This window comes from Ptychodera flava, chromosome 12, assembly GCF_041260155.1.
Source record: "Ptychodera flava strain L36383 chromosome 12, AS_Pfla_20210202, whole genome shotgun sequence".
In the NCBI taxonomy this organism is placed as follows: domain Eukaryota; kingdom Metazoa; phylum Hemichordata; class Enteropneusta; family Ptychoderidae; genus Ptychodera; species Ptychodera flava.
The window spans coordinates 13,170,329-13,182,894 of NC_091939.1; the positions used below are offsets into that span (position 1 = coordinate 13,170,329).

The 12,566-nt window shown below is 34.9% G+C and overlaps 1 protein-coding gene across 2 annotated transcripts in view; it reads right to left on the minus strand.

Moving 5' to 3' along the window:
* Positions 1-12,338, minus strand: part of LOC139145053 (lysosomal alpha-mannosidase-like) — a 28,904-nt gene extending 16,566 nt beyond the window's left edge. Inside the window, exons 1-8 of one of the 2 annotated variants that reach the window (XM_070715983.1) lie at positions 12,118-12,338; positions 10,273-10,375; positions 8,577-8,774; positions 7,776-7,969; positions 7,277-7,480; positions 6,357-6,428; positions 5,839-5,955; positions 5,265-5,462 (exon numbers count right to left, since the gene is read on the minus strand). In XM_070715983.1, the coding sequence (XP_070572084.1) occupies positions 5,265-5,462; positions 5,839-5,955; positions 6,357-6,428; positions 7,277-7,480; positions 7,776-7,969; positions 8,577-8,774; positions 10,273-10,375; positions 12,118-12,210 (1,179 nt within the window). In that variant the 5' untranslated portion in view covers positions 12,211-12,338. Of the gene's footprint in view, positions 1-5,264; positions 5,463-5,838; positions 5,956-6,356; positions 6,429-7,276; positions 7,481-7,775; positions 7,970-8,576; positions 8,775-8,832; positions 9,007-10,272; positions 10,376-12,117 lie in introns of both variants that reach the window. The other variant, XM_070715984.1, reaches the window with a different exon arrangement.
* Positions 12,339-12,566: the final 228 nt, after the last annotated feature.

A 12,566-nucleotide genomic window follows, 5' to 3' on the forward strand; every position in this document is an offset into this window, starting at 1 on the left:
GCTACTACTGACAGCATAGAATAATTTTTTCACATTGAATTTTAGACAAGTCCTAGAATAACATACTAAAAGCCGAGCACAATCTAGAATTGTAAACAGTGCCTAATTTGCATAGATGTAAAAAGATTATGGGTACAAACTTAGTGCTGATAGAATGTTTCTGCTAAAAATAATTGGCTAAACATGATATGTTATGCAGGTTTTTGGCTTATTTGCCTTGTTTTTGGTTTAGGTAATGTTGATGGAAATATCTAGTCGTCATAGAAATATTCCTAATTTGCATAAATCCAATATGGCCGCCACAATCTTCACTTTTCTTTGTATTTTTCCCAATTAATAACTATTTTTAAGCTACGTCTGACAGCAATAGAATTATTTATCCACTGTGTATTTCAGAGAAGTCCTACAATGACATACTAAAAGCCTCGTACAATCTAGCAATGTAAACAATGCCTAATTCCTAATTTGCATATATGTAAAAAGATTATGGTTATTAACTAGGTGCTGATAGAATGTTGCTACTAAAAATATTCGGCTAAACATGATATATGCGGATTTTGGGCTTATTTGCCTTGTGTTTGATTCAGGCAAGGTTGATTAAAATATTTTGTCGTCATAGAAATATTCTTCATTTGCATAAATCCAATATGGCCTCCACAACACTTCACTTTTCTTTGTATGTCCCTAATTAGTAACTATATAAGCTACTTCTGACAGCAATAGAATTTAATTTTTCTTTGTGTATTTTAGAGAGGTCCTAGAATAACATTCTAAAAGTCCAATACAATCTAAGAGGCATAACATTACCTAATATGTATAGATATAAATGGATAATGGGACAAATACATTCACTGATAAAAGAAATATGCATATTGAATTAAGAAAAACGCGACATCATGTTCAAGTAATGTATGCATTTATCTTAATTTTTGTCCAGGCAATATTTTTGAATACATTTTATCGCCCGAGAAATATTCCTAATTTGCCTAAATCAAGTATAGCTGCCACTGCATTTAACTTAAAAATTATATTTAATCTACACAACAAGTAGTTTTTGTTTCCACTCTGTATTGAATGCAGAGAATGACAAACAAAATGACTATTAAGAGGGAAGACAGTGCATAATTTGAATAAATATAAAACTTAGAAAAGGGAACAAAATCGTTGCTGTTAATATATTTCTTAAAATATATTCAGCAAATTGATATTTAATTCAAGCAATTTGATTATTTAATGTACTTTTTGTGTTTGTAGGCAATGCATAAAATCGTTTAAGACTCCTCATTTTTCATAACTGCAATGTGTCCCTCCTACCACTTTACTTTTCCCTGTTTTGAAAAGACCTAGAGTATAAATGACTATATATAATGTTAAAAAACAACGGAGATCATTAGAACTAAATTTTAGTAGGGTCATGGAAGTTACATATCGCAAGTTTAAAGGCCTGTGTTGGCACCAGATTTTCTCATCAGAAAATTTACCCACCAGATTACAATTTCAATGGAAAACAAAAGGCTATTACACCTCAATCATTCTCTTACAGACTAGAACAAAGGCGATCCGGGGATCGCGAAAAGTGCATTTAATGAAGTTGTGCATAAGACAGCTAATTTACCCAAATGCTAAATGGGTCATAGATGCTATACAAACCTGGTGCTGATAATCTATTTACGAAAGTGATTTAAGAGATAAGCTGACATTGTAATGACTATGTAACTTCATTTTTTGTTTTTTAGTTCAGGGAATGTTTTCAATATATCTTACAGCGATGAAAAAATTATTATTTGCATTTGTACAATAAGTCAACCATGTCACTTCCTTTTTCTAATTGGAATTTGAATTATTTCTTCACCTTAAATACTTAAAGGTCCAAGAAAGGTATATTCAAAGTCTAATACAATCTACATTGTACAAAGGGCTAATTTTAAAATATTTTATAGGGAATGCCTACACTGTATTTAATGTAATAATTGAAACTTGAAATGTTTTACAATATCGTAAAGAGAGATTGGAAGTTTTTACTAACATTGCCAAATATATTTTACCTAATTTTGAGCGATTCCTCATGTGCATAAATCCTATATGATGACCATAAAAATAATTTTCTTTAATTTTTCAAATTGACGTCAACTTATTTTAATTAATTATGTTATCAGTAAAATGAGAAGTTACATTAAGAGACACTACTTGTTTAAGTTATTTAATACTTTAAATTCTTCCTATCGAAAGATGTCCATTTTATAACTTGAATGAACATTTTGCTCAGTACAAAGAAATTGACGTGGTTATTTATTTTCTGTGTATTTTAACTTATTGTAATGATTATATTCAAATAGGGCCTACACAATGAAAAGCCCTGTAAAAATAAACAATGATTTATTCGTATAGTTCATTTCAATTATCTAGAGAATTTGCATAATGTCAATAACATTCAATTTGGCAACTTACTGGAAGATTTGGATTTTCTTAATGCATACCAAAATGCTTGGCCAAATAACCAACACTTTGTACTGAGCGAGGCTGAAGAAAATTTGTGTTTCAGCTCTATTTTCTTTTATTTTCACCCTTACCCCGTATTACTAATATAGATTAAGTGTTGGTAAAATATAATTAAAGACCAGGTTGTGTGGTCACTGGTAAATCAGATATACTTTTGACTGTGTGCAACTTGCCTGTTCATGCCACATACAGAAATTTATGATAATAATGATAAATAAATTATAATGATCATGATGATGTAGAGGTACAATTGTTATACTATATTGCCAATTATCATGAAATATGGATAAGGAAACTGTTCCTTTATCAGCTGAAAGACATTACAATAATCAAAGGACACTGCATTTCTCAAAATTTTGAAATTTCTTGAAGACAACAATTGAAAATTAATATAAAGTCATATAATGGACTGAAGAGAGAGATTTCCTGTTTAATCTTACCGTACACAGCCATAGCATTTAAGGAAAAACTGAAAAAAATCTGTTGACTGAATCATGATAATCTAAATCACTGGTAAATGCAAATCTAGATACTTTTCATAATGTTACATTTTCTAGCTGCTCTTTCAATTTTCATGACCGTGAAACAAGAAAACCAAAATGTGAAGGGATTTGCATCACAGAAGCTGCCGTTAACGAGTTTATCAATTAGGATATCAAATTTGGACATCAAATTATCATAAAATTGGTTATCCTGTATTTTGAACCTTATGGAAGTCTCACCTCAGATTGGCCAGACTCTCAATTCCTTGAGTGATCGATCTTATTGGTGATAATACAAAAGTCTAATAATCTGCAAATGGGAAGTCCATTACATAACAGCCCCATGAGTGATACTTGCACATCTAAGATCTGATATGATACGCAGTACAATTATATCATCCTATGCTTCACATCTTTTCATTGAGTTACCCTTCCCCATACTTATGGGTTCTACCATGAACTGCAGCAGCATGAATAACCCCAGAAGAAAGCAAAATCTAGACTTTCTGTTGTCAACGAAAGGATTCTGGCTGTAAACAAATGAACCACCTAGAGGAAGATGTAAACAGAGAGGAAGAGGAAGAAATTTTGATATGATAATGACCATCATAATAATTGTCATCACCACTACCATCATGGTAATTCAAATGATGTTCGTATTGATACTAACGATAGTTTAATAATGAGAAAGATGATTCACAGGCAAAACTGTTTAGTGTGGGGAACCATTTATTAGTAACTGAATATTTCCATCGTCATTGAAGATAGTGACCAAAAGCATAAAAGAGTCCTTCAAAAATTTTACTGCAATCGAACATGTTGTAGGATAAAATGACTGAAAATGACAATTGATGTCAAATTATTGAACACGTCCAATGATTTTTTATGAATAAAGAAGAAAGAAGAATATCCAAAGAAAGAATTCTGATTCCCTTTATTTAAATAGTAATGCTCTGAAACTCTTCTCTTTATTCATTGCATTTCTGAATAACCAGAAAATGCCAATGGAAGCTATTGTAGTCTTATTGTATTCAGAAGACCGTTTGTGTCAATTATGCAAATTAGGCATTTTGTATTAGAATAATTAGCATGCAAATGAGGTCAACCTCATTTGTTTTAGGTAATTCTTGCAAAACCTTAACAATTTCATTGAGAAAAAAATTGTTTAAATATGAGCTTAAACATTCATTTTGTCTGAAATAGTGGAAAAACTGCGAATATATGCAAATTACTTCATTTGCATAATCTTTATTGTTCAAGACATTTAGAAAATAACTTGTTGAACCTTACTAAATTGTGTTGCAATGAAAAAAGTCACTTGAATTCAGTTTACATGTCCAAAATGTGAGTATAGCAGTCATTTTAAAGGCGATATATAGCTAATTTGAATATATGCAAATTTAACCAATTTGCACCCCTTATATTTTCCTATACTTTTAATATGTCATTAGTGAGACCTTTCCAAAGGTCATGGTGAAGAAATAATTTCTGTTGCAATTAGTCCTAGGTTAAACCCTAAATTGACTGGACTATAATCCTCAGTGGTCAATTTGCTTCAAAAGTCCGTCGGAGGCCCCCTAAGAAACCCAAGATTGAGTTCAGTGTTTTTCAGGTGTGTCAAATTTCCATGTGTATAATGTGAAATCAAACTTGAAAAATGATTTTCATGCGCTAACAGTAAGTACCCTGCTACTTTTGTGGATGTTTTTGAAATCTTTGAATTATATTTTCAACAGTCACATATTATAACACCAATCATTACATTATCCTTTTCCCAATAATTTACAATGCTTCTAAAAATATGACCAAAACTGCAAACCTCCAGTCCCACCATAACTGGGCTAGAAACAGCCATGGTTTACGGTATGACTAACTTTGACTTTGGCGCTCAAAGGGTTAATATACTGGTACCAGTGGAAAGTTTCAAAATCGTTTATTTTAAACTAAGGTTCTGTCAACAGTTTTGTATAGGTACTGCTACATGAAATGAAATATATTTTATTAAACATTTTGGTTTGAGCTTCATGAAATAATCTCATTTTCATTAATCTTATTGTTTTAAATCCTTGGCATGCTCCATTATGCAGGTCAGGAGTAAGAGGAATTGTTGGTATGTCCCTATAAATGCATGTAGTACAGTTTTGTCAACAGAGATGAATTTTGAAAAATAACAAATATTTGCTCTCTCTTTCTGGGGACGTCAGCTTCACACACCTTTTGTAAGCAGTTAATGGTTCCTTTGAAAGTCAGGATTAGCATCGCATTTTGAAATGTCCAACCTACCTGTAAGATCTTGCTTGCTTCTCTGGCGTATAACTTGAGTGCCGGTCTGCTGGTGTAGAACCCCGTCCAGTAGCTGTTGGGTTCACCTATCGGCATAAAGTCATCATCCTTGGTGGTCCACGTCTTGTTGGCTTGGTTCAGCGCGTACAGATAGCATGCCGGAGTGGAGTACAGTGCGTGCACCTTAGTGCTTTCTTCCTGATAACATGAATAAATGAGTGAGATGTAGATTATGTGTCCTAGATTGTTGATGCACAGGGTAAAGTTTAGACTGAAAGATCCGTAGCTTGCGGGCACTCTCTATGCTCCCCTCATGAGGGTGAAGTGTAAAGAGCACCCTTGAGTGATGGATCTTTCAATCTAGGTAAAGTTTTGATCAAAATTTCAAATTGCATGCTAATTCAAACATAATTACTGGAAAAATGCCATTTTATTTGCATTACTTAACTTTAATCAATTGCAAACATACCCTAGATACACTGTTTACATCAGTCATGGGGGTCCCTGGCAAACTTTGAGCAGAGTTCTGACGACACTCTCCCTTTAATATAGTTTGAACTGATTATCAAATTACCTTCTGGTTGACATATTTGATTAATTTGTCCAAATTTTTGAACCACTCATTTGCATTTTCATATTCAAAGTCACCTCCCATTGTCATCATGATATGATTCGTCTGGAAAGCATTTGCCTGTGTGAAAACATAACAGGAAATGAAAAATAAATATACAGTGCTGATTAATAAATGTCACAAAATTCAGAAATGTATCAATCTATGGAAAAAATGTCAAGAAAATTGCTTTGCCAGTTGGCTGACTCTCAAAGTTCTCGATTTCTCAGTATTCGGCGAGCAAATCTTTAAAACGTTATGGGTTCTGTGGTCTTCACAATTTGAAATGATGCTATATATTGTTAAAGGGGCAGCTTTATCTACACACAAATTGACCATCTTGATAAAAATTTCAATGGAAAATAAAGGGCTAACACCATGTAAATACTTAATATTAACAAGAACTAATGCAAGAATCCGGGATCGGGGACTGCATCTTTAAATTTCAAATGTATGGTTCAATGTTGAGGCTATCCACTCACCGCTTTCTTTGCAAACTCAAGAAATTCACTGACGCGGTCATCCACGTTATAATCAAACAAGTCAGGATCATCCTGTGTTCAAGGAAAACAGACAGAATAAATTGCAAGAACCAGGTCAGTGAGACAAAGATTGTCACTGGAAGATTACGGTTACCATTTGTGAAAGTTGAGTGCCCTTATGAAAATGGATAGCAGCGATAGTTACTCTTCTAAATGTGTGGCCCTATATACCGGGTAATTAGAAGAGCCAGTAATGCTAACTTTGATGTTTTCACCATTTTTGCTCTGAATGTCAACCATAACTCCTTGTTCTACTCCCCAAAGCATACACAGTGTTCAGCTTGTCAACTCAGCCCATACGTGTGCAAACTGCACTAAAGTGACTTCTGGTCCGGGACTAGAATTCAAATGTAAAACATAATGATGCATTTTACACAATATAGATGCTGAGTTGACAAGCTAAATAATGGGTGTTTCAACATAATATGTACTCTCATTTCTTTTGATTAGTGGGTTTTGAACATTATCCTTTGTGAGTTTTTATCAAAATACAAATCATATATGGCAGGTCACCTGTGTGGTAAATAAGGATATGACTTTTCCACCCTATTGAAGTAAGCTGACTCGGTATTTCTTGACATGTTGTTTTCCTACGGGCCAAAAGATTCAATGAAATTTCTCTACACACTTAAACAAGGTGACAATAAAATCTCATTAGACAGTTGAATTTCAGTTTCTCTTTTGACTGAAGAACGATAAAAATCTCATGAAAATAGCATATTCAAAAGTGGACTCCTTGCAATTTCCAGTGTATTCCAGTGGGAAGAGCTAGATTGGCCAATCTTCTTGTGCACATACCAGTACATCATAAGATGCTGAGAGTGGGGAAGAATCGATATTTGTGAAGAAGACATGAATACCTGTATCACAGGGTCATCACAGAAGGCATCAAAGCAAAATCCAGGGGGAGGGGAGTAGTGGTCATAGAATATACCAAAAAACAGATCACCACGGGAACCAAGACTCTGACTACCGTGCCAAACTCCTTCCAGTTTCTTCTCCACTCGTCGTAAATCGTGATCTACATCTTCAATCCGTGCAAAAAATGCTGCATCCATACCCATCTGAGAAAACAAAAGTAATTGACCAAGATTGAAGTATATCGTGTCACATCATGGGAGATGAGATATTTTCCAAGGATATACCGTCAAATCATGGGAGATGAGATATTTTCCAAGGATATACCATCACATCATGGGAGATGAGATATCTTCCAAGGATATATTGTCACATCATGGAAGATGAGATATTTTCCAAGGATATACCGTCACATCATGGAAGATGAGATATTTTCCAAGGATATACCATCACATCATGGGAAATGAGATATTTTCCAAGGATTTAATGTTGAAATCTCACCTTTGCGAAGAGTGCAGCCTGTTCTTTGGAATGACCAAAGACATCAATCTGCCACGCTATGTGGGGACGACCACACGTTCCAAAGTTTTCATGCAGAAACTGCAGTCCATATGCCATGTTGTCGATGATCGCAACATAGTGAGTAGCGGCCTCATCATTCTGGGACCAGCCACCTCCAGCAAATTCTAACCTTCCTGTGATTAAAAAATTGTACATCTGGAATGTAAGCTGGCTGTACTATTAGCTTTCAGAATATCTTCAGGAGTTCAGGTTGTCACATGTGCCTTTGCATGAACTGGAGTTTGAGTCAATGAGTGTTAGGGTATATATAGTCTCCTTCAAACAGTTGAGTACATTAGCAAAACATTACCAAGATGACTAAACATCTCTCTATGACACTAGGTAATTAGAAAGATGAAAAGTTTTTGGCACATTTATCAAATGTCATATTGCCATCTGCAGTTGAATAATTTAAATATTTTTCCAATTATAATTTGTTCAAAATGAATATAAGCAGACGCTCAAACACATGTTTTTACCCTTTGAGCGCTGCAATTTTCTCCACCAAAATTTTATTAACTTTTATGAATTTTTCTGAACTTTTTTTGATAATTTTTGGCCAAATGTATATTACATTTCATTGGCTACACTTTTTTATCAAAATTTTAGCAAAACTCTTAAAAGAATTGATAAAGGTGACAAAAATTGATGTTGGCGCTCAAAGGGTTAAATAACTATCATTATGCATGATACAATATCATGTAATTGTTTAGTAATACACTAATTTATTTAATGGTTCACCTTTCTGAACAAACTCTCTCACATTTGACTTCATATCTTCTGTTTGTTGTCGCCACCAACGTTTGAAATACGCAGTCTCTGCATAAATAAACTTTCTCTCCGGGTAATCTTCAAGTGCCAGGATGACGGAATCAATGATATACTGGACCGCCCCAGCGCCCTCTATCTTTTGCAATTCTGGTATCACATGTTTATTTGCTGGCGTGTCAAAGTTCAAAGAAACAAAATAAGCGGAGGAAGTGCACATTGCATTTACCTTGGTTAACCAGGTTCTTCACCTTTGCTTTCATGGTTGCTGACTGTTCAGCCCACCACCGCTTAAAAAAAGCCACTTCTGCATATATGAATTTTCTGGATGGGTTCTGATTGAGGGTGAGAATGGTGGAGTCTAATATGTACTGCACGGACGCATGGTAAATGCTATTGTTTGCTGAAATTACAAAAAAAGCCCTGTTGAAGATTTCAAAATATTATCTGTAAGCCAATAAGTTAAGATTTATCATTAAAGGCAGAATGCACCTCACAAAACAGACATTCAAACTTTGAAACTTTTACAATATTCTATTTGCCTACCATTACAGGGCTCATTTCATATCATATGGAGTAAATAAAGTTTTTATCAGCTTAGTTTTATGAAAATGGGGAATTGTATTTTTTCCTACAGAGTTAACACAGGGGTGGCGGCCATTTTGAATTTCAAACAGTTAATATTCCGTAATTTGTTTTCTGCTACCAAAATTTGCACGGTGACCCTCAATTTTTATCTTGATTTTGAAAGAGATATGTTGAAAGTTTGTTTGAGGAAAGTCAGAGCAATAATTTCCAGTTTTTCTTTTTTTGCGGTGCATACAACCTTAAAATGATGACATGAGAGAAAGCTTCAGGCTGAAGATATGCAATAATAGCTGGCATATGTACGGGATGGTAGCTGTGATTTTTGATAATATTTTCACCATTTTTGTTCCATACAACAAGTATATTTTCCTGCATTACTCCTTACATATATGCTGAAATGAAAAATATCTGCCTCAACATATACACTTCATGTATAATATGTTATGTTATTATTGACATGTGAATTCTCGTCTGGACTAACGTCCAATTATCAACAATAACACATGATATTACACACATGCAGGCCGAGTTGAACTCCATGGCATGCTGACATGATTGGGGAGTAGAACAAGAAAATTTACTTCACAAACAGAACAAAGATTTTGGAAAATATGTCAAAAGTTACTGTTAATGAAGCTTTAACAATTTGAGAAAATTTATCAATTTACAATGACATGATGACTCACTAGTTTAAGGTATTCATCACAAACTCATAAGGTACTTCAACACCTAATAACGATTAAAGTATATGCCAAAATATTGGGATACATGGTTTTGAAACAGCTTTATGCGTACATGCGACTCTTTAAATATGAAGAAGTATTATAATAGACATACACATATATTAATGTAGTTTCTTAGAAGTCGTTGCTGCATGAAACGTTAACGAGTTATGCAAGCTTTAACTTCCTTACTGAAAATGAAGTAACCTTGTTTTATGTTTTCTGTGTATGTATAAAACAAAGAGTTATAAGAAAATCTAAAAACCTTAGCTGACACTTGCGCATATGCAATTCTTCAAAGACAGTTTACATAAAAGTAATATCTCACACACAGGCGTAAGTACAGAACTCCATCTTACCTCCATAGAAATATTGGTCCACTGTTTTCAACCATCCAACATCATCGTGAGTGTGGGGTACTAGATGAACATTCAATATGCCATCCTTTGTATCTGTGCAAGCCTGTGAGCATTGAAATGAATGAGATGGTAATGTCATTAAAAAATATTTTATTTCATGAAACAGCGCTTATCGATTGTTTAGCATGAATCTGAATTTGAATTGATTATGTAGAATGAGTATTTCAACGGAAAATTATAAAATATAAAACCAAATATGAGCTAAAAACCCCGTACAATGCAAATATCACTGTCATCAAGAAATAAGGGCTAATGTGCATTATCTTGGAAGCTGTTATCCAATTGATTGACTGAATCTTACCGTTATAATTGAATAATACAAATAGATTCCCTAAGTTGCTGTAAATAGTGACAATCGACCAATAAGATATAACATTACGAGCACCCTGCACATCAGCAGAGAAATAATGCGAGAACCAAGGATTGAGAACTGTGCCTTTATAGGGCCAATGAAATTGTCTTTCCTTCCCGTTTATACAATGTATGTACATTAATTGAATAATTTTACCAGATACATTCACATCATTGACCAACAAGATTACATGGCCAGCAAAATCTATGTCTTATGGATGACAGTCCAGATTGTTTTGCATCAAGGAAGCCTAGTGCCAAGTCAGACATGCCTGGCATTGTAGGACTGCACGGCAGGAGCCAACAGACTCTTAATTGGGATTGCTGACAATAAAACAAAACTAAAATGCTTCTTCTCAAACAAGCTCCTGAAGCTCACAATGATACACGCAAACGGATCGAGGCCCTGATTAATTATAACTATATAATCAAGATAGATCTGACAATCTTTGGAAAAGCAAAACAGATCAACTGGTCAATCTTTGAGAAGTGCCAATTTATTTTATTATCCAGACAATGCATGCAATATATGATGTACTGCAGAAATGATCAGGGACTCTAAGAGGATGATCCGGACAATTTCGTTCATGACACCACTTCATGTTGCAAGTTTATCCTTAGGCTATCAGACGGAGTTTCAGGCCAGAGTAGCCTTTTATGACAGGAATGTCTCTGCCAAAACATAGTGTGTATCAACATTATGCATCACCCTCACATTTCTGTGCATCGATCGTGAACTAATGGATTTCCCTTCTCTTTCGACGAATTGACTAAAACACTTGTTCAAACTAGCAACTTGATAAAAGTTTTTGTATCATTTGGATATTTGGATGGCCAACAATTTTCTGACCAAAGTCTCAGAAAGCCATGGAATAGAAGCCATTTAGGATCTAGTTGTTGAGTAAATTGTCCCTAATTGCAAACAAAAAGGGTAATTGTGGCTTCCTATTATCTTTGTGTTTCCCTTTCAAATTGTGATCATGACTGATAATGATTAGCTTATGTGATGAAATCGAATGTACCCTTAGCTAAATTGTTTACACTAAAACAAATGTGAGGAAAACAGCACCTGGGTTGCAATACAAGACACACCCCTTGTTTCTCTATCACCTTTTAACCTTCAAAGTAAACTTTGGTCTATATTCTCTGTAGAAAACTGCGGAAAGTTTTCAATTTTAATAGTGTACACTGCGTCACTGTCAAACTCGGGGAACACAAACGATATGATTTCGCGGGTTAAATTTCCGTTTTGATGAAAACCTGCAGCTATACAGTCAAGGTAGCTGCCGGTACGGCGGTAGATTAATAAATGTGGCTAGGATGTGTTGAAACTAGACGAACAAAAAAGTATCTTTCTCATTATGTATTGGACTTGGAGCTACTACCTCCCACCCATGGTGTCAATAAATAGCTTCTTGACATGGCTGAGTTTACCTTGTATCCACAAGCATCGCCTTCGATTGTCATGAAAAGGCACGACAGTACAGCCAACGATAGAAGACATGCATGGTGCTGGATATGGTCCATCTCTAGGGCCAAACTAGTCTTCACAAGTCATGCGAACTTTGATAGTTCAGCCCAGCATCATCTGACCATCCGCGGTGACCAGCATTCCATCGTCCCTGCACGTATGTACGGTACGATGCTTGAGTTGATGTTCGTACCGTTGAGGTCGGTCAAGGTCATATCATGACGTCATCACGATATGTTGTTAAGCACGCCCTCATGCAATATAACGCCGATACTTTTGTTTTCACTCGACAAGCCCGCTTTGATCCTTCACTCCACTGAGCTGAGTGGAGTTTTGTGGAGTGACCGTGGTCACACCATAGACAATGCTGAGAGGAAGATCTTCGCTACACTGTCTCTGTTTACACCAATGT